General features: G+C 38.0%; 1 protein-coding gene across 11 annotated transcripts in view; it reads left to right on the top strand.

The window, feature by feature from the left end:
- Positions 1-21,578, top strand: part of lmo7a (LIM domain 7a) — a 46,422-nt gene that overhangs the window by 23,485 nt on the left and 1,359 nt on the right. The window contains exons 8-32 of one of the 11 annotated variants that reach the window (XM_079427091.1): positions 631-871; positions 1,359-1,649; positions 1,889-2,170; positions 3,062-3,217; positions 4,527-5,258; positions 6,939-6,968; positions 7,584-7,710; positions 8,132-8,271; positions 8,560-9,181; positions 9,999-10,220; positions 10,526-10,640; positions 10,966-11,127; positions 12,066-12,241; positions 12,368-12,431; positions 12,769-12,819; positions 14,221-14,246; positions 14,486-14,593; positions 15,111-15,203; positions 15,463-15,845; positions 17,049-17,105; positions 17,271-17,326; positions 18,436-18,625; positions 18,747-18,995; positions 19,734-19,842; positions 21,460-21,562. In XM_079427091.1, coding sequence (XP_079283217.1) covers positions 631-871; positions 1,359-1,649; positions 1,889-2,170; positions 3,062-3,217; positions 4,527-5,258; positions 6,939-6,968; positions 7,584-7,710; positions 8,132-8,271; positions 8,560-9,181; positions 9,999-10,220; positions 10,526-10,640; positions 10,966-11,127; positions 12,066-12,241; positions 12,368-12,431; positions 12,769-12,819; positions 14,221-14,246; positions 14,486-14,593; positions 15,111-15,203; positions 15,463-15,845; positions 17,049-17,105; positions 17,271-17,326; positions 18,436-18,625; positions 18,747-18,995; positions 19,734-19,842; positions 21,460-21,562 — 4,785 coding nt within the window. Of the gene's footprint in view, positions 1-630; positions 872-1,358; positions 1,650-1,888; positions 2,171-3,061; positions 3,218-4,526; positions 5,259-6,938; positions 6,969-7,583; positions 7,711-8,131; positions 8,272-8,559; positions 9,182-9,998; positions 10,221-10,525; positions 10,641-10,965; positions 11,128-12,065; positions 12,242-12,367; positions 12,432-12,768; positions 12,820-14,220; positions 14,247-14,485; positions 14,594-15,110; positions 15,204-15,462; positions 15,846-17,048; positions 17,106-17,270; positions 17,327-17,514; positions 17,674-18,435; positions 18,626-18,746; positions 18,996-19,733; positions 19,843-21,459; positions 21,563-21,578 lie in introns of all 11 variants that reach the window. The other 10 variants (XM_079427089.1, XM_079427094.1, XM_079427095.1 and 7 more) reach the window with 10 other exon arrangements.

Consider the following 21,578-nt stretch of genomic DNA (forward strand, 5'->3'; position numbering starts at 1 on the left):
TTTTTTAAATGTAACTTCTTTCTGTAATGGCAAAGATATATTTTCAGCAGCCATTGCTCCAGTCTTCTCCAGTCATTGCTCAAGGACCTTTAGAAACCATTCTAATATTATCACGGTTGAAAATGATTAAGCCCACACTTTTGAATGGTAGTGTTTTATAATTATATGAATTACTGTAAAGCTTTTTTTTTAAATCCTATTGGCAAATAGTTTTTTTTAGTTTAGTTTAGTTCTTGCTTTAAGATAAATATAATCAAATTTGGTGAGACTTCTGTGTAAAATAGATGCTTATGAATAACATTAATTTTTACACTGTGTTTTGTCTGAATCAAATTTTGTCTACACAAGGATAGTAAAAAGTGAATTCATCTACATTGTGTGGACTATCCAACAGTCCCCAGAAAAACAACTTCATAAATACACTAAATGAAAATCTGAAAATTCAAAAACGTTATTCCATTACATTCTGTAACTGTTAGGGTTTATGGTTATGGGTTATAAAACATCATTAACTCAGTATAAAAACAATAAATGTCGATGGAATGTCCCCACCGGGATAGAAAAACAATCATGGGTGCATGTGTGTGTGTTTATAGCTCACACTCCTGGCTCTCTGTGATGTTTCTCCAGGTTGTGGCAGTGACCCTGAAGCAGATCTGAGCTTCATGATGTCAGAAACTAAAGAATACCGCCGTTCACTGGTCATAGAACCTAAGACCACCACTCATTACAATCAGTTTCTGCCATCAAAGGACAAGCAGTCAGGCTATGTTCCAGCACCATTACGCAAGAAACGTGCAGAGCGAAATGATGAAGACAGAAGAAGCTGGGCTAGCCCTATGTACACAGAATCTGATGGCACTTTTACAAGGTAATGCAAGTCTACATTATACAGATCATCGGGGGGTTTCAATGGACGGCATATATTCACCTACTTTGGTGAAAGGTGACCAATGATATATGATGTTATCCAGATCATGCTTGCAGAACATGTTTTCTGTAAGTTTGTTCTTTCTCTAAGGAGGCAACATAGAAAATCCACAAGTTTCTATCTTAGACAGCAATGAAATTAAAATGATTGCAAAAACTTTCTTTAGTCTCCAGCTTCTCAGATTTTTGTGCAGAGAAAAAAATATTAATTTTAAATCCTCTTGAATTTTAAAAGAACTCAACAATGTGTCACAGTGTGCTCTGAAATCTGCAATCAAAAGATTTGAATGTGAACTATTGGTCATTCACTTTTTCTAGATTCATTATCATTACATTCCTCCATTGTTGGTTTGTCTTTGCCGGTGCTTATTTTTCCCACTATATCTTGGCATTGTGCTTTTGTGACCATCACTGGCGGTCCGTCCCAGTCATGAGAGGGCAGGTTCAGACCCTTCATCTATCGCCGGGTTGAAATCCCAGACCGCTGTTCACCCGTCTTTGGCCTATCCGTATGAGAGCAGTGATTCGGATGCAGACCGACCGGATCCCGACATGGTTCTAGATGACCTCGCTAGTCGTAGATTTCACAGCCCCTCCCCTGTCGCTCCGGCCAACTTTGCCTTACCCATGAGCCACCTGGAGGCAACTGCTGTCCCGTGTACTACCAGGTCACAGGTGGCTGTCAGTAATGTGTCCCGACAGACACTGACCCATCTCAGGTTAGAACTGGCATCATGACATGCATCTGTTTGCCATTTTAACAGTGCTAACTGTGGGATTTATTCATTGCTGTGATGTCTTTATTTCGCTTGATTTTCAGCCTATAGTGTGGACTTTTTGAAACATTTTGTTTTCAGTGTTTGCTTTTTATTTGGTTTGCTGTGCTTGTTAATCGTGGATAGTTTGATGTGCATTGATCATTGGCAGTATGTAACAAAAATGGCTGTCTTTTGAGCAGCAGTCAGTCACAGCCTCTTCAGAGGACTTACAGGAGACCTGTATCGGCTGGTGTCTGCGTTTATGATGACTCTGAAGAAGAGGATGACGAGTTTGGCTATGCCGATCCTCTTCAAGATGATCTTTATGCCCGTAAAGTAGGCCTGACGCCTCAACCGTCTGTAACAGTGCCTTTTGATAAATTTCTGCCCAAGTTCTGGACACCTGAGGAGGATGCACACGTGAAGAAGATCAAACTGGGCTCCCAGCGCCGGCCTTGGTACAGGAAGATCCAAGGTTTCAGGTCTGTCCAGTACAGGCAAAAAAAAGAGAGAGAAAAAAAACTGTAAATAACTAAAATGAATAAAAATTTTAAAACTCCAGGAATACTTAATTTTTTGACATATGCATGATATGTCAAATGAGAAGAGAAGGGAATCATTAATGATTCTGTTTCTTAACAGAGATTCAGATTCTCTGGTCCATAATGTTTTGTTGACAATATTTCATAATTTTGAGGAAGAGAGAACTGAAAATATTCCATTCTTACTGCATTCATTCCAATAAGAGGCTGTTGTAGATTTCAACAGAACAATAAAATCAAAATAAATCACCTCTCCATATTTATTAAAATTGGCAACTGTTCATCAAAATCTTTCAAAAATTAAAATGAAATTTAAAAAATATATATTTTTTATGAAATCTAAATAAGAACCTGCTCTCAATTCCTAGCCCTCTCGATCAGTCCATTAAGTGTTCAGATATTAATTTCTAATACACTGTAAAGACATGTCTGGCAATACACTGACTCTAAAAAAGTACAGTATTTGGCCACTTAGGTCACACTTAAATTTGTAGATTGCATAGATAAAAACAATACATTACAAAATTATGTGGAATCTGCAAACAAATGGTGCTAGACCTGTTATAAAATCAACCAACGATTAAGTGTCCAAATTTTGTATCAGTTTTTGTCTTGATTTTGAGCAGTACATCAGTTTTGCTTATACTTTCATATATTTTTAAGTGTGGCTTAAATGTCCAAATACTTTTGGTGCACTGTAAACCCTGAGGTTTCTTTTTGGCTTATTTACTTTATCACTAAGGCTTCTGTTACCTCTCTGTCTTCTCTGTGGTGATGGTTGCTAACCTTTCTCCCGTCTTTCTCTGTGCTCTTTTACCTCACATTTTCCAGCCACAAGAAGTCAGGTTCATCCCCTGAAGAATCAGACGGTGACGTCAACCCCTGGCTCTCTGTACCTACTTTCTCTCGCACTCAGTCTGAACCCCCTCCCTCTCACTCCCATGCACCTGAAGGCCTCGCTCAGTCCAGCCTCACTTCCACACTCAGGTCCTTATCACAGCCCTTTATGCATTAGGACTGGACATCTACTCACTTCCCCCAATCAGCTTCTCCTCATGTTCTAATAAATGTATGAACTAGTGCTTACTAGCATGTAGTGTTTTTTATTCAAAATCATCATCATGAATGTTAGTGATCTCAGCAAACAGATCTGGTCACCCAAAAAGATGAATCTTTATGCTGCTCTTTTCCAACAACATTGTTCATAGCAATGAAAGTGCTTCATGCAACTCATTACAAGTGAAGCCCTTGATTTGTGTGAGAAGAGGACAAAGCTATCCAATAAGGCCCTCCATTAAGCTATTCCTTCAAAAACAATTGAGACTATATAATATAATGAGTCAGTGAGTTGAATTTGAGAACCAGATCAGTGAATGTGTCAATTTTCTTTGAGTCTTTTCAGTGTATACAGCTGATTCAGTTTAGAAATCTGACTGATCAATTGCTTTACATGCACAATGATGATATGGTTACAGCAGCTCTTGAATGATTTGCCACAGCTGACTTGAAGGGGAAGATTATCAGTGAATAATGACTTAAATTGATGTCTTTTCCTTACAAAAAGCTATAATATGGTTTCAGAAGATGTGAAATATTATGAATGCATTGTATGGACCACATTTATAGCTCTATTTTGGTGCATTTATAGAGCATCAAAGCCTGTTCGTACCCAAAACGATAACTATGTATAATAAATATATTAGCACTGACACCAACACATAACAAGATTCTGTTTATTATAAGTGTAGTTGCACTGTAGTTATGTCATCTGCCACTTTAAATGCTCAAACACTCAGATTTAGATTTTGATTGGCACTCAATGTTTTTATCATTCATCAACTGGAAAAAAAAAATTGTTCTGAATGTGATTCCAGTAATATTGTTCCTCTTTGTTGTTATCATTATAGTTGTGGTGTGGACTACTTCGCTATTCTCAAGAAATTAGAGCAGTTATCATTTAAACTTAACTTATTAAAGTTATCAATTGTAGTGATTATGCTTTGTGTGAGCAGAGCCTTAACAGTCATGGTCGCTGTTGAACTGTTGTGTGGCCTGCGTCAAGATTTTTAAAAATACTTACTGTTCTTGTATTTAACTTTTAGTAAATATAACTTCTTAGTATTTTGTGGCAGAGTGCTCACACTGCTGCTTTTCCAAAAATCCAGAGCAAATAGAGATCGCATAATCCTCCTGCATGCACTGCTCTTGCTTACTGATTCTTACACTTGCATTCTCCTACTGTCCCCTTGCATGTTCTGAATCCTTTCTTTGCTCTTTCTCCTTTTATTCACCACAGTTCTCAAACACAACCTCTCACGGTTGCTCAGCAGACTGCTGTGCTGCATAATTTAAAGCCCCCTGATTTTTGGCCCAGACCGGATCCCGCCTCTGGCCCCAGACTCATAAAATGTGAAAAGCGTCCCCTCCTTGGGCGTGAACACCCTAACGACCCATACAACGTTTCTGCCGACATCCTGCCTGATTTGGAAAATGACGATATGTTCACACGTCGTACAAATACCTTCCACTCGAGTGATGACCTGGCTAAGTTGAAGTATGGTAATTTACTGGTGCCTCGCCGCAGATCGGAGGCCGACATCATGGTGGTAATTCAGCCCCGCCGTGAGGGTGAACCAGTTTACCCTGACATTGAAAAAGATGATGTGGTTTTTCGAAGGGCTCAACAGCAAATCATTCATCGCCCTCTGTCTGGGGCCCCTGATAACTACCACCCTGTTCCTATTCCAGAGGCTTGGGCTTTGCCACCAAAACTGCAGGCCAAGCTGATGTGTGACCCAGTTGAACCCAGACAGTACAAACCCAATCCAGAGATTAAACAGGGAGCAGAACAGCACCTGAAGGCAGATGATATGCTACTTAGGAAGCTAAGAGCTTTAAATACCCAAGGAAAGATGGAAAGAGAAGCTCCTGGTGTTTCTTTCTCTTGCAGTGAGGAAGATATGCAGAAATGGCAAGCCATCAGAGAGGCCAGCCGTGTGCGATACCGGAAGAGGCTGATGGTGGAGAGGTTAGGGTTCTGAGCCTGCAGAATTGCCTGTGTGCGCTTGTCATCATGATCTCAGCTGCAGTGTTACGTACTTTTCCCATTTTGGTGTTAACTATGATCTGATACTGGCAATAACAGATGTTTGTGAGTTTAATATGGGTGTGACTTTGATTGCATGAGACCTACCACTTGATGAATAATTGTAACAGGTAGATATTTGGATTTTCTCTTGAATTATGTTGGGACTGGCTTCAATATTTGAACTTCTTTTTGGTTTGTGCAATTTGTGCATGAAGTCTTGATGTCAAAATGGTTCTCGGCATTCAAATATGATCCATGCTGTGTTTTACCCACCCTATTTTTAACATAAGAGCGGGTACAGTCATTTTTAATTTGAATGTGCAATGGTGTCAGTCCATTCCAGTAATTTTAACTGAACAAAAACAATACTTTATACTCCTTGATGTTGCAAACTGGTTTTTGTTATCATTATAATTTTAATTTATTGGTGTAATCATAAATACACTGGTTTGTAGTACAAATAATTTTGTAGTTTTATGCAGTTTATTATTATTCTAGTTATTTACCTATAGCAACTAAATCTGGAAGGTGGATTAATGGTTTATTTATTTGGGTTTAAACTTTGTTTACTGGAACACCAAAGAAAGTGTTTTTTGCCATACAGACAGACCTTTTTTGTCTTTGCAGAGACTGATCAATTGCCTGTAAATTGCATTTTGTTTGTGTTTAATAAAAAGACTGATTCTGGTGATGATTGCATCTAAGAAAGTGATACATCATGTACAGAATCCATTGCTGTGGCTTTCATTTAAGTAAAAGGCTCCAAACAGGCTTTATAAGGTGCTAGTGTATCCAGCTATGCTGTGGTGGAATTTTAAAACCTGAGCAATGTCTATAAATAATCTAGTCAGACACATTCACTCTTTACGAGGTAGCTTACAATGCACTTTAGCTCCAAATTCCCCACACCCTTGTGATCCTGGGAAAGCTGGAACTTACACTTATGTGACCATGGAAACACACCTACCACTTGAACCCTATGTACAACATTTCATTTGATCAGAGTCCATGTAATGTTAGGGTATTATAAAGAGCAACTGCACTGGGATTGGCGGGGAATTCTACAAGTTTCCAATGATGTCATTCCACCTTAAACTGTACCTAAACCAAGATACAACTGACACTTAATATTGTTTGCACATTTTAAATGTCAGGCAGCTGGGTCTGTAATCAGAGAATTAAACTAATGTTGAAGCATGACTGTGTGTTATGTTAAAAAAAACACTTATTATGCACTTGATTATAGCTGGAGTGGTGTGACTAAGCTCTTGGCTACCGTTTAAAAGTTTGAGATCAGTGAAAATGTTTTTGAAGAAATTAATACTTTTATTCAGCAAGGTTGCATTAAATTGATCAAAAGTGACAGTGAAGACATTTAAAATGTTATCATTGTGAAAATTCAGCTTTCTCATCAGTCAATATATTAATATTGAATCAGTTTTATTTTAAATTGCATAAAATTTTACACTTTTGCTCTTTTTATTGTATTTTGATCAAATAAATGCAGACTTGGTGAGCATACAACACATTATTGGTCTTTATTGGTCAGTCAATAAAAACCGTCAGTCATCACACCAATATATGACTATGTTGTTGTTGTGGTTCTCTTTGGTTCCCTAGACTGCTCCAGAAAAGCTCTGGTAGTGAAGGGTGAGTTGTGGCCTTGTGCAGGCACAGCACGTGTGTGTGTGTGTGTGTGTGTATGTGGTCACGGATGCTGTGTAGGCCTTTGTTTCCTCTGTTCTCCCCTACATTAAGCACTAACGCTCACAATGTACTCACAATGCTTTGATCCCAATGGGCTGTTGCCTAAAAATTTTCAGCAGTGTAGACTACAGACACACACACTGCTGGATAATTTAATTCAAATCTGTGTCAAACATATTGTTCTGGGAATATCCAAAAGTACAAGGTATTTCTGTAATGCAGAAGTATTGTGCTCTCACAGGTAAGACACACGAGTGAAAGTGATTGAATAGGTCACTCATGAAATACTAACACACAACATTTTTGACAACTCATTAGTTTGTCTATTAAGACAACTAATTGTGGCTTGAAGAATATTTGGAATGTGCCTGCTGTTTTACTAACCCTTCAGTATTTTATCTTGTAAATTTCTGTTATGTATAATTGTTTGATGAGAGCATGTAACACTTTTACTCATATCAAAAAGCCGAATGACTACAATCCACTAAATTGTTTTTCCATCCTAATGCATGGCTTTTTTTCCTGACTGCTAATGTTTTTGGAAAAACATGTTTTCAGGAGCAAATCAGTGAGCGACATCACCGACACTGAGATGAACCTCAGCAACATATCGATGGAGTTGCGAATTGAAGAGATGCAGAAGATGCGTGCTCGGTTGAAGGAGAATGAGGATAAGTGGCAAGATGTGAGTATCGGATCACAAGGTTTTGTTACTGATCATGTTTATAGCTGCAGCTGTTTAGCCTGTGGTTCAATGAAAGTTGAGAAAAGTAAGATTTCCTCACCTCAACTTCAAGCCACACAATCACATCAATAATAAGTAACTGTAGTCTGTAACTGTTCAGTGGTACTTTGAAGTGTGGATGTGGTTGGACTGAGCTTCAATACAGCAATTAGGTCATATACAGCCCCTAATTCACACGGGAAAAGAGTCGGGTGGAGCCAAACAGGCAAAATAGGGCACCGGCAAAATCTAGTCCTCCCTCACTTCACAATCTGTCCTCGTGTCTCTCCACCCTTCCCCTGAACTGTCCCTCCTACTGCTTATGAATAAGCACCTGTGCTCCAGTTATGGAGGCTGAGCGTCTTTCTCCTCGTCCCTGCAGGATCTTACAAGGTGGAAGAATAAGCGCAAGAGTGTGAATTCTGACATTGTGAAGAAGAAAGAGGAGAGAGAGCAGATTGAGCAGATCACTTTAGGCGGCATCAGGAAATCAAAGACCTTAAAGGAAATGCAGGATGAGAGGTGAACATACATTAAATCAAGTACTTGTGTGAAGCTTAAACCGTACAAAACTGTATATTTTGTTTTTAATTTAATGTTTTATTTTTTAATATTTCATGAATTGAATTTAATATTTTATTTTACTAATGATGAAATGTTGCGGTCTATGTTTTGTGGTCATTGTGTTGTCTGCTGCTGGTGCGGAGAGTGCAGACTGTTCTACTTTCTCTGATCCATCGTCTGCTCAGTGTAAAAGTGTAATCTAATCGCGGTTCTTGTCCTGCCTCTCTCACTCCCGCCCCTTTTCAGAGAGAGCCGACAGCAAAGCAACTACAGGGACAGCTTTAACTCCGTCTCTGATGATGTCTTCGAAGAATCTGCACCACGAAGCAGAACTCTGCCAGCACGTAGCTACACCATTGACACCCCTTACGCTCCCAAGGACAAACCTTCAATACCCTCCATACCATCTCTGAGAGAAAAGGAACCTGTCTCTGGCACTCTGGCATCAGATCAGACAGATTTTCATACCAGACGTGATCGCTCCAGCCCATATATCCCACTGAAAATGTATAACAACATTGAGGAGAGCCAGACAACAACCCGAAGCCTTCTAGACGATCCAGTTCCTGAGTGGTCCAGCAGCAACACCAGCCTGATCAAGCCCACCAGCGTCAGTAAAAGCAGCAGCGTTCTCAACAGCTCGGAGTTGATTAGCAACACTAAGCCAGTCGAGAACTCCAGCGGTCCCATTAGCTCTTTGTATAAACCCAATTCAATGGATACAAAGCAGTCTGGACTGGCTCAAGTTTCTGCCTCCCTCCCCAGGAGCTACCAGAGATCAGATAGCGCAAGACTCACCTCTGTAGTCACGCCCAGGCCATTCGGCACACAGTCCAATCGAATCGCCTCCCTTCCCAGACCGTTCACGGTGAGTGGTCATCAAGACATCAAGATCTGTTTGAATTGGCTTTTATTTAGTGAATAAACTTCTGTGAGAACTTTATGCTACTTGCCATAGTTGTGACCAATTTACAATGAAATAATGATGCAATTACATCTCATAAGATTTAAAAAATTATGCAAGTAGAGTAAAACCATTAAGTGGAAGTCAGATTTGTGCAACAATCTGGTTCTGGAAGTAAAAATTCATTCATTTTCTCCATAGATTTTTAGCGATAACTTTTAAAAACAGACCAACTGTGAGTAACAAGGTTGTTTTTTAATGGTATATGCTTTTGTTGTTGGCTAGCATTATTGTAAGTTTTAAATAACTGTGCTTAACAGCGGAATTCCTGGTGACAAACTACATTACCCATTTATCTGCAAAAAAATGTTGCACCTAAAGTACTCTTTAGTGTCCACTTGCTCCTATAAAGCACCGAGAATGACTTAATCGAGTCAATTTCTGAATGCTATCAAACTACTAAAGCTGTTAAGTTGCAGTTTTATACCTTTGCCTGTTTGTCTGATTTTCGAAAGCTTTTTTGCTTCAAATCAAAGTTTTTTTTTATTCACATCATATAATAAATTAAAACCACATCAGGCAAAACCACATCAGGGCCTAGATTGGCACTGTAGCACTCCATTCCTCTGTTTGAGACATTTAAACCAAACTAGTCTCATGTTTAAAATGATGATTCATGATCTATTCTACATTATTAACTATAACAGCAAGGAATGAATACACCTCAAATAGAGTTCAGATTGATTGTGAAAATACTTATATGGTATTAAAAACCTTTTAGGTGGACGACTCTCTTAAGCGCACAAATGGAGAGACAGATAGCCTCAAGAAAACTACAGTTTCTAACCGATATGCTCAGTATGTGAAAGAGGATGAAGATATTTCCCAGGAAAGTCCTGTGCAAAGCAGTGATGAAGAGGAGAAAACCCCATCTCCTATCCCTCCAGTTAAGAGGGTGTCCCCCCTGCCCAAATCTCCATCCCCGCTCATCCCTTCTAATGAGGTACAGCAAGACTCAACTCACAAATCTCACCTACACACTTGCAACTATATTCAGTTTTCTAAAGCTGAAGTAAATTCTATTCACAGTGACAGATACACAAACACTTTATATTCCTTAAATCTTGACTTAATCCAGATCTTTTAAGCATTTTAAAGCTACACTTTGGGGTCTTGGTTGCCCTTTGTGACCATTTGGATGTAAATGTTGTCCCATCCAAATTTTATGGTAATAAATCTCAATGGCACACTCCGGAAAACCAAATCACTTTATTTTCTGTGTAGAACTGACCTATCTGTGTCTTCCAGGTGGACTACAGTGAGATGAGGATCAGCCTGAACCAGAAACCCAACAGCAGCCGGGACTTTGGCTTCCAGAGCAACTGGGACTCCACGGGGGTCCGTGTCAAATATGTAGTTCCAGGTAAAAGAAACATATAAAATCCTTAGATCTCATGTGCTGCACAGTGAATTAATGAAGCATAAAGTACAGGCTCTACTTGCAGCTTCAGAGAGCATCTGCTACAGTATATAGGGCAGATTTTTTTTTTGTAGGTTGATTCTGATGAGCCTCTACTTGCCCAACACAGCAATGAAACAAAATCAACAAACTTTACATGAATGTATTGTTTGAGATGCTAAATTTGATCTAAATCACAGTTAGAGGTTCATTTGGCATTTGGCACTGTTATTATTTTTAGTTAAGAAAATTGTATGTTTGATTATGTGTGTGGGATGTGTGTGAGAAGGCAGCCCAGCGGAGCTCGGTCAAGTGAAGGTTGGAGATGAGATCCTTACAGTGAACGGCCACAGAGTGGCAGACATGAGCTATACTGAGTGGAAGAACAGTATGGAGGAGGCCTTGCAGCAGGGTAGTCTGCTTGCAGACATCCGCAGACATGGCAAGAATAGTAAGTCTACACCACCTCTTTGCAGCACTCTCAGACTTCACCTGAGTAAATGACCACAAGAGGCCTGGAAAAAGCTTCCGAAGTTAACCAAAAACAGCAGAAATAACATTACCAGACACTTTGCTACTCATATAGCACACTAAGTTCCTCTGTTCTAGGTTGACCCTGTAGTTAAAGATAGAATATACAGTAGTAGTAATGTGCACATATTGTATCAAATTATGTTTGTCAGTTGTGTGTTTGGTTGCTGGTTTTCTTTGTTCACTTTATTCTTTTAAAGGAAAAGTTCACTCAAAAGATAAAACAAAATTAAACACTGTCATTATTATATATTTTTTACATTATATACATTATTATATATTATGTCACACATATTTCCACCTGTTTTTTTTTCAGTGCAGAAAAAATGCGTATATATTATATTTTACACTGATATAGTGGACTGTCAAGCTGCAAAAAAAGGGCAAAACATTGTGTGCACAAAAATCAGATTTTATTTTATTTGTGGAGCACATCTTTTATTTATGTGCTCCACTGAACGAACTAACACCTATTAACTATAATAGTTTTTGGGTGATCTATTCCTTTATTGTCTACTTTTCCCTGGCCTGGTGTCTACAGTATGTGTGGTATGCCTTTAGTTCTTCCTAAGCAGTGTGCATTATTTCTCATTATCTTGGTTTCTAAAATTTGTGGTTCTTGATAACATCAGAGATTTACTAGCAGGCTTATGGTTTGTGACTGAAGCCAGATCAGAGGGCATCTGTAAGCTTGTTTGTAAACCTGTTGTGTGTGGAGCTCATTCTGACTGCATGGCAGGGGAAGGTGGTCTGTCTTTCATCCCCACTATTTAGAATATAGTATTATGTCTATAGTAGTACATCTGTTTTCATTCTGTGTTTTTGAAATAAATGATTTTGTTGACATGCCACAATCAGACTGGGGCAGAGACCTACCTTCCCTTCCATTTAAAAGCCATAAGACTGTCAATCTGACCAGTCTGGATCCTCTAGGTCCCTCTGAGCCATACCTCAGCACCAACCTGGATTTCACATCCCAACAAACCAAGGATATGGTCGTGAAAACTGTGAATGTCAGCTCACAATCTGGAAATGTAAGCAGACTATTATTAATCTAATAATATAATACTTAATACTAAGTAATAATATAATACTTAATTTGGATTTAGTTTAATGCTTCTTTATTATACTAAACAGATGACCTCTTATTTTTTTCACAGAATTATGGTTTGAATGGGACAAATGGTGGTTTCCATGAGGATTCAGAGACTTTGAATAATAAAGGTAAATTACTTTTTTCAGTTAATTGCTTGGGAAAATTCTGTGAAGCTTTTTTGTAGTTTGTTTCTATGCTTGTTTTATTAAATGCATGTTGTGCAGAAAAGTTGTGAAATAAATGATTCTTGTTCAGAGATTGTTTCATAGCTTGACAAGAATGCTTGTTTTTGATTAACTTAAACTAGCCAAAAGTAAAAAGTAGATAGCCAAGCACTGTGCACATACTATGTTTATACATTTCTTGAATAAAATAATAAATGGCTAAATCTAGTTCCCCAGGGCACCTAGAACTTTTTCCTTTGCACAGATTCAACTTCTTCTAACATTTTTATCTCCCATGTAGAATCCATTACTTTGAAAAACTTAAAAAGGAGATCAGAGTTTTTTGAACAAGGTAACAGAACAGCATCAGTCAAGTGCTGGTGCATTCAGGCTTTGTGTTTCGGGGGCTGTTGGTAAACCGCTAAGTCTTCATCCTGCCATCCTCCTCCTCCTCCCTCTAGTAGAAGCCCCTCATAACCTCTGTGCTCTTCCCTCTGCAGGGCTCACAGTCAGTTCTCTGGTCTACCTCTGTGGTAAAGAGGGGTTGAGTGTGCAGTGTCCAATTCCATTTCGAGCTCTGACATGCTGTCTACAGGAGTCTGAGTACTTTAAAAAGTAGAGGAAAATTCATGAGCAAATAGTGCAAAATAGTGCAGTAGTTCACCTAAAAATCACAATTCTGTTATTATTTACTCACTATCATATTCTTCCAAAGCCACCTATGACAAAAGGAGAACATCTAAAGACTGATTTCAATGTAATTACAATTAATGTGACCTGAAGTTATCAGGCTTCAAAATTGACACAAAAAGCTCCATAAAACAGTATAAAAATGGTCCAATTTCAAGCCTTCTGAAGTGTAGTTTCCTGAAGTGAGTACTATAATACTAAAATAGTACTGGTTCTGTTTGAAATGACATAAGAATGAGTAAATTATGAAACAAATTCAAATTTGTTACATTGCCAATGATTGTTGTTGCTTACATCGCCTCAGATCATGAAACCTTACTGAAAAATTATGACCTTTGGTTGCCTTTTCACGATCAGTGCAAACAAACCATTTTCTCTCATGTTTTCATGCTCTTGAAGACCTCTTAAAGACAGCATGTCAGGAACCATACCAACATACAAAGCACTCCAAATAAAAAATAGGAAACTGCATCAGAGGGATAGACAGTCCATATCTTGCTGATACCTGCCGCATTAATATAATATCAGAGAATTTCCCCATAGGCATAAATGAAAGAATTCAGGATGAGACAGATATGAATATGAGGCTGTACTACCTTCTCACACTCAAGTCAGCCTTGCTGTATATCCCTGATTATAGGAGCAGCTCAGGGAAAGAAATCAGTAATCAGTGTGGAGTGTGTTGGTATTGTGTTGTGAATGTAAATAGTGCATGCTGTGCTGGACATGGATGTGGGGTTTGGTTTTTACTAATAACCAGTGCTTCTGCATGTGACATTGCATTTGAAGACTGGCCAAATGTGTTTATGCATTATTCATTTGGTTTGGTTATTGAAGACTTTGCATGTATTTGTTTATTCAAGCCATTGCATGTGGTTCTAATTTAACATTTATTTATGGAGCTGTTGGGTTATGGGTTTCTTATTTGAACAGATATTCTATGAGATATTTGGGATGGAATGCTGTCCATGTGTTCCCTTCATGCTATCAAGAAAGGTTTCATTAAAAATATAGGCTACAATGTATTTATTGAGAAGTATCTAATTGTCGCTGGTTTTTACAGGTGGATCGAATACAGCAATATCAAATGTAAGTTGTTTCATATGTTTTATTTGAACCAAACCACTGTTGTTGGCATGCATATGATCTGATTAATTAAGTGAATTATGTAGTTTAAGCCATAATACTGCTTGGTGTTTTGAGGCTTGGTTTTTTTTTTATCTTTGACAAGACAATGTGATCATGCAAGGTCTTGGAAATGATCTGTGTGATATTTTATTTGGCCAGTGGTTGGCTCCAATAATTAAAAGCATTTTCTGCATCTGTAGCTGCCCGTTCCCTCCATCACTACATCCAGTACACGCTGGTCCTGGGACCCCGAAGAAGAGCGCAAACGACAGGAGAAATGGCAGAAAGAGCAAGAGCGTTTGCTGCAGGTAAATATTACAGTATGCATTTGGCATTTGCATTTGGCTCATGCATTTGGCTTTGAAAACTTGTCAACTAAATATAATTTTGTTATGGATTAAACATAATTATGCTGAGTAAAATAGATTTATACTATTTAAATGAAATGTTGTGAGTTTATTTTTTTCTTGAGATTGTAGAAATTAGTTCAACTCGGATACATTTTGTTCTGCTAATTAAGGTATACAAACAAGTTTATTGTTGTTTCTTGAATACAAAACTAGACATGCGCCATATAAACCTTTTAATTTTACAAAAACACAATGTTATTCTGTTTGTGTGTGTATGTTTATTGCATATCCAGAGCATTTGTATTTGGATCGTGAAGATTGGTGACGAACCAATTCATTGTTTGTTAATAAATGCCAAAAGCACAGTGCAATTATGCATTTTGTCATTTGAAGCATTGTTTAGCTACAATCAATGGTCTTTTCTTTTTGTTTTCATTCCCTCTCTCCTGTTTTCCCCTTGCTTGGCTTGCTGAAGGAAAAGTACAAAAAGGACCAAGAAAAACTCGATGAGGAGTGGAGAAAGGCACAGCAAGATCTTGAGAAGGAGAACTTCAAAAAACATGAGGAGGTATATGTAATATTTTATTTATTTATCATAACCATTGTCAATACCAAGTCAGTATTTTACGAATGCCTCAGCAATAATTATATCATATGAGAATTCAGCAAAATAACCGATTTAACACAATTTACTCTTTTCAAAAGTTCATATAAGCCATTTTTCTGATGATTTTGCCGCAGACTATTATTTTATATGGTATACATCTGGAAGTTAGTGCAAGGGGTATGTCAAACACCAAATAAATCCTTTGATTGCTGTTGAACAGGCGATGCAGCGTTTAGAGGAAGAAAGGAGAAGAAGAGAGGAACAAGAGCACCTTGAGGAAAAGAAGAAAAAGAGAGAAGAAGATGAGAGGAAAAGAAGAGAAGAGGAGTGGCTGCGTTTAGAGGAAGAGAGGAGAAAACGAGAAGAACAAGAGCGCCTTGTGGAAGAGAAGAAGAAGAAGAGAGAAGAAGAGGAGAAGAAAAAAAGAGAACAGGAGAGGCTGCGTTTAGAGGAAGAGAGGAGGAAGAGGGAGGAACAAGAGCGCCTTGAGGAACTGAGGAGGAAGAGAGAAGAAGAAGATCGCCTCCTTCAGGAAAAAGAGAGGAATAGAAGAGAGGAGGAGAGGAGGCGACTGGAAGAGCAGAAGAGATATCAGGAGCAAGAGTGAGTAGTCATTACCTGGGTTCTCTTACTTTAATTTATGTCCCATCGCTCATCATCTGTGTCATACTGATATGAATGTATAATTTTCTCAAGCATGCATGTCAGTTTTGTTTACTTCCAGAACAATAACACGAAGGAATGGCACTGAATATCATGCTTGACAAATACTGCTTAAAATACCAAAGTAACCTGACTAAACTAACATTGTCTGTATTAGGGCTGGGCAGCATGACAGTATACATTTGCAATACCTTCTATGCGTCGGCTGATATGTATGTATCAGTGAGCAGAGCTGCTTTGCATTGTTAAATGAATGGAAACAATGGATGTCATGCTAAAGAAAATGAATTTGCAGTTATTTGTAGCTGAAGTAAGGTCAGAGGTGTATGTATATTGTCTATTTTACAGCGCCTTCAAATGTGGCTCATTCAGTCAGAATTTAGAGTTGGTTATATAACCAAATAAGATAAAATACCTGTCATTTATAGAATATTTAATGGTTCAGTGACTTACCAAAAAGCAATACCACATGGTTATTTAATAGTATCATCGAAAAGTGCACTTAGTAATAATTTTTTATTAAGTCTCTTTAGCTCACCAAGGCTGCATTTATTTGTTAAAAAATACAGTAAATAAGTAATTTTGTGAAATATTATTACAATTTAAAATAACAGTTTTCTAATGCTAATATATTTTAAAATGTAATTTATTCTTGTCATGTCAAAGCTGAAGTCCAGTCTTCAGTGTCACATTATTGTTCAGAAATCATTCTAATATACTGATTTGGTGCTCAAGATACATTTTGTATTATTATCAATGTTGAAAACATTTTTTCGGGATTATCAGATGAATAGAAAGTTCAAAAGAACAGCATTTTTAAATATAATTAATAAGATTATATTAGTGTGTCAATGTAGAATTAGTTTAGTAATTTATTATATTAACATATCATTAATTGTTAGTGTAAAATAAATTGTTCATAATTTTTACAGCAAAAATAAATATATGTTGTTACATGACGATACTGCGATACAAAATACTCAATGTCATGATTTAAGATTATGGTCATACTTCCCAGCTCTAGTCTGTTTTGTTTTTTACACATACATTATTAACCAGACTAATTTGTCTTCTATTAATGTTGTTCAATCATGACTATGTGAACATCTGCTTGTCTGTGCTGATTCTGCTGTTTGGCCACAGTAAGGTGGACTCCTTTGGCTATACCAATGTTTACCCTCAATTATCCTACTCACACAGGTAATAGGACTCTGCTGTTTGCACTCCCATTTGTATTTAATAAAGTTGTAGATGAATGCAGTGCTTTTAGGCTATGCATCCATATAGGATTTATACATTGATAAGAACTTTCATCTGTATGTTTATCAGACTGAGTAATCTTTTTTCTTCCAATTTGGTTTGCAGATCCATTTCCAAATCAACTCCAGTACTTGATGAGGTTGCAAAACCAGATATTAAAGGTCAGTGCAGCTTATAGCTTTTCTCTAAACCTTTATGTGTATGTATTGTTCTTTTGACCAATAAGGAGCCGCTGAGACAGCACTATGTAAAGGATCGTGTCAGATTCCTCAAAAGCGTGTTGTCAGTGGGCCACACATGGTAAGGGCTGGAGTTAGATGGGTGCTGTAGAGTCTGCGGCTCTCTGCAGGTGTTTATGGCAGACACAGGGGTTTGGCAGGATGGCTGCTGGAAGAGGAACTGAAGCGAAAGAAAAACTCTCAGATCCAGAGAGAGCAGGCAGCGAGTGAGCTAGAGCTTGAGAGGAGGAGCATCCTCAATTCCATGAAATACAGAGATCCAGAGAGAGGTGTGCGCGGCTTGACCCACGCCAATCAATCAGCCCGACCAATCATCTCGGCCTGATTTATGCAAATTTGACAGGATGCAATGTCAGCAAAATCAGTTGTAATCGAGCCTGTGTCCACGTGATCAGTGTGCATTTGATTTAAAAACTGTAATAGAAAAACAGTGGGGTCCAAAAGTCTGAGACCACTAGTGAAAATGCTTCTATTTTCAAATTTTTTAAGTTAATATTTTTTACTTACAATCATCTAATAAGCATTACACTACCGTTAAAAACGGTAAAACATTTTTTTAATTAATTATTTTATGCATCAAGGATGAATGAAATTGATCTAGACTGACCATAAAGACGTTTACATTGTTACAGAAATATTCTGTGATGCTGTTCTTTTGAACTTTTTGTTCATTAAAGAATCCTGAAAAAAATGGGTTCATGGGTTCCACAAAAATATTAAGCAGGACAGTTGTTTTCAACATCGATAATAATGATGAAAAATGTTTGTTTGTTTATTTATTTATTTTGAGCACCAAATTTCCATATTACGTTCAAGAACATCTGATCATTTGTGCTTGTTTATTTCCCGGTTTACATTATATTTTGAATCCCAGATATCCACTGTGGTCTCAAACATTCAGCCCCCACTATATATAATCGGATGAAGAATATCTTAAATCAGTTGCTTTTGCTCTTAATGTCTACCAAGTCTATTTACAACTTGTCACTTTGTTATTAATGGTGATTTGTTTCTGTTGTTGGCTCGAGCAGCGAACAGTGGTCTGGGTGAGTTCAGTAGAGACTATAAGAAAGAGCCCCATTCTCAGTCTGAGGTGGAGAGGCAGCAGATCCTTCATGAAATGAGAAAGAAGACTTCCTTGAACACAGACAACAGCTGGATTCGCCAGCAGAGCGCTGCCAGTGTTACCGCCAAAGAACCGATGGATCTGACCATCAGGAGGTCAGTACTGGACAGCAGTATTTTTCTTTGTAACAAAATTATCAAATAAAATAAGCAATGAGGAAACTGCGACTGATGTGAGCTTCAAGCATAAAGACTGACATGGCCACTTTGCTTGCAGAGGCGAGTCTCTTGACAACCTTGATATGCCTCGTTCCTCTTGGAGATCATCTTGGAGCACATCTAACAGCACCTCGTCCATACCAGACTACAGCCGGCCTCATTCGTCGCTCTCTGGCTCCTCGTACCAGAGTGGACGTCCAGGGTCTGCAACTCTGCAGTCATCTCAGTCCATGAGCTCCCTCAGGCAGTCCTGGTCCCCATCCGCAGCTACACCAGAGATAGAGCCTCAAGCTCCACCACGGAATAGGTATTCCTCACTAAAAGGAAATTTTCATTGTTCTCCAAACACAGTGGTTCTCAACTGGCAGATTGATAATAGCAGCATAATAAAATGAGACAAATTCTGGATAGCAAAACAAAAAGCTTCACCTTCCATATTCCAGTACTGCTTCTCTTGTTTTAAGGATATGTAGATGTTTTAATGGAAAACAAGTAAAAAAAAAAAGAAGAAAAAAGAAGTCAGTTTTGGAGGGAATTGGCCTAGTGCTTGTTCTATGTAATTGGCTAATAAATAAATACACTAAAGTTGCTGTCACATATACAATTGTTTTGTGTATTTTCATGGTCAAAATGAAGTAATTTCAATAGGAATCTGTGCAACCTGGAATTTAGCTTGAGGTTGAAAGTTTTTCAAATACAGATTTTGCATCAGATTCAAGATTCAAGTTGGTCACACAAATTGCATTATCCAACAGAAAGCTGCTTGTTTCAAAATGACGTGTGAGCTGTGCTACCCTATTGTCAATGAAGAGTGGACCTTTTTTGCTTGTAAGAATTTCACAGAAATTTTGCTGATGTGACTGCACCATAATACATTTTTGTTGAAAACCATTCGAGAACCGCTGATCTAAACCATACCACTCAACCATTTCCATGTCTCTCCCATATTGTTGTTGTCTTCAAAATGTGTTTTCACCCCACATGAGCCATGGGCTGTGTGCAAGTCTGTGTTGCTGGGCTTCAGATGATGTTTTCTGTAATCTAGGTCAGTGAGTGGCAGGAAAATATGTTCGTTCTGTAATACACCACTGGGCAAAGGAGCAGCCATGATCATCGAGTCCCTGGGGCTCTGTTATCATTTGAGTTGTTTCAAGGTGAGCGTTCAGCTACTCGGAGGTCAGGTCCAGCCTGGCTTCATCAGTGACTAACCTGACTAATGTGCTCTGCCTGCTTTTATGATTATTCTAATCAGTTGTTCTGTGCACGTAGAAACTCGATCAAAATGTCAACCCAGAGAATCAAAATGCCAATTCTAGCTGCTTTATAGATAACGGCACTGACAGCACTACCCTGTGACTTATATTTCTTTCCTAAAAGACTGTAATTTATTTCTCTCAAATGAGCGTAAACCATCAAGAACAAACCATGTGCATTCTAAAGGCTGGACTACAAAAATCTGTTTCTGCCAAAACTGAAATATTTGTTATCTTGCTTCTATAACATTGTTGTACTATGAAGATTTTGATTACATCTGTGCCAAAAATCCCATCACATAACAGAAACACGTCTTATTCACCAATCGCACATAGTCTAATTTTACTAGTTATATGTTGGTTTAGCACTGTGCCGTTTTTAGCATAAACACACATCATGTATATAGATATAGAATTATAGACTGAACATTATTCATTAGTTGCTTGGTCCAGACTCCAGTAAACATTGCAATATTATAGAGTTGTAATTAAGACATGCTTGTGTACATTTTGCAAGTATAATTCATCAAATGTGACCCTGGACCACAAAACCAGTCATAAGGATCATTTTTTTGCAATTGATATTTATACATTAATGGAATGTATGGTTTGTTAGGATAGGACAATATATGGCCGAGATACAACTATTCGAAAATCTGGAATCTGAGGGTGCAAAAAAAATAGAAATATTGAGAAAATACACAATTATCAAGTTTTTAGATATTTACAGTAGGAAATTTACTAAATCTCTTCATGGAACATGATCTTTACTAAATATCCTAATGATTTTTGGCATAAAAGAGAAATTCATAATTTTGACCCATACAATGCATTTTTGGCTATTGCTACAAATATTTCCATGCTACTTTATGACTGATTTTGTGGTCCAGGGTCACAAATGATGATTAAATAATGGAGAATAGTGTTAAAATGGGACATATATCTAAAAATGTTCTGTAATCAAGCACACTTTATATATTTTAACATGCAGTTTATGTGTCTGGATCACAGTGATGGAGTCCCAGTTAAGTGCTCCAAATTCTTCCATAGCACTCAAAACTGGGAGTGTGAACCATGCATAATGCGTGTAGCACATTTGTATAGTGAATCGAGTGCTAAAATAGCACAAGTATTTGTAAATAAATGATGCTATCAGTAGCCGTAATTCAGTCTTATTGAATTTCCTCCTGAATTTATTCCAATGCCTTTACCTTCAGCGCAGCTGTATGTGACTCATCTAGAGCTTAATCATTCCTCGCACATCCTCGTCATTCTCCAAATGCCAATCATTTGTATTTCTCATCCTCTCATTCACATTGCATTGTCCTCCTGCTTATTGTGTTGCCGGGATATTTCTGGTCCTTTCAGCTGGTGTTATACTTAAATTTCATATCCTCTTATTAACCTCAAGCTAGGATTCTCTCTCTCTCACTCTTATATGGAGGTGTGTGTGCGATACGGCATTACATGGAGGATTCCGTCTTTCTAACAATGTGTTCTTTCATCTTTTGTTTGCAGTGCTTTAACTGCAGGTCTGATATGGGAGGCTCAGAAGCAGGAGCAGAAGTCAGAATACGAAACCAACAGCTCTATTGTAACTCCTGCTATGTGCGACTCAAAAGTAGGCCACACTTCTC

This window comes from Barbus barbus (genome assembly GCF_936440315.1).
Source record: "Barbus barbus genome assembly, chromosome: 10".
Taxonomy (NCBI): domain Eukaryota; kingdom Metazoa; phylum Chordata; class Actinopteri; order Cypriniformes; family Cyprinidae; genus Barbus; species Barbus barbus.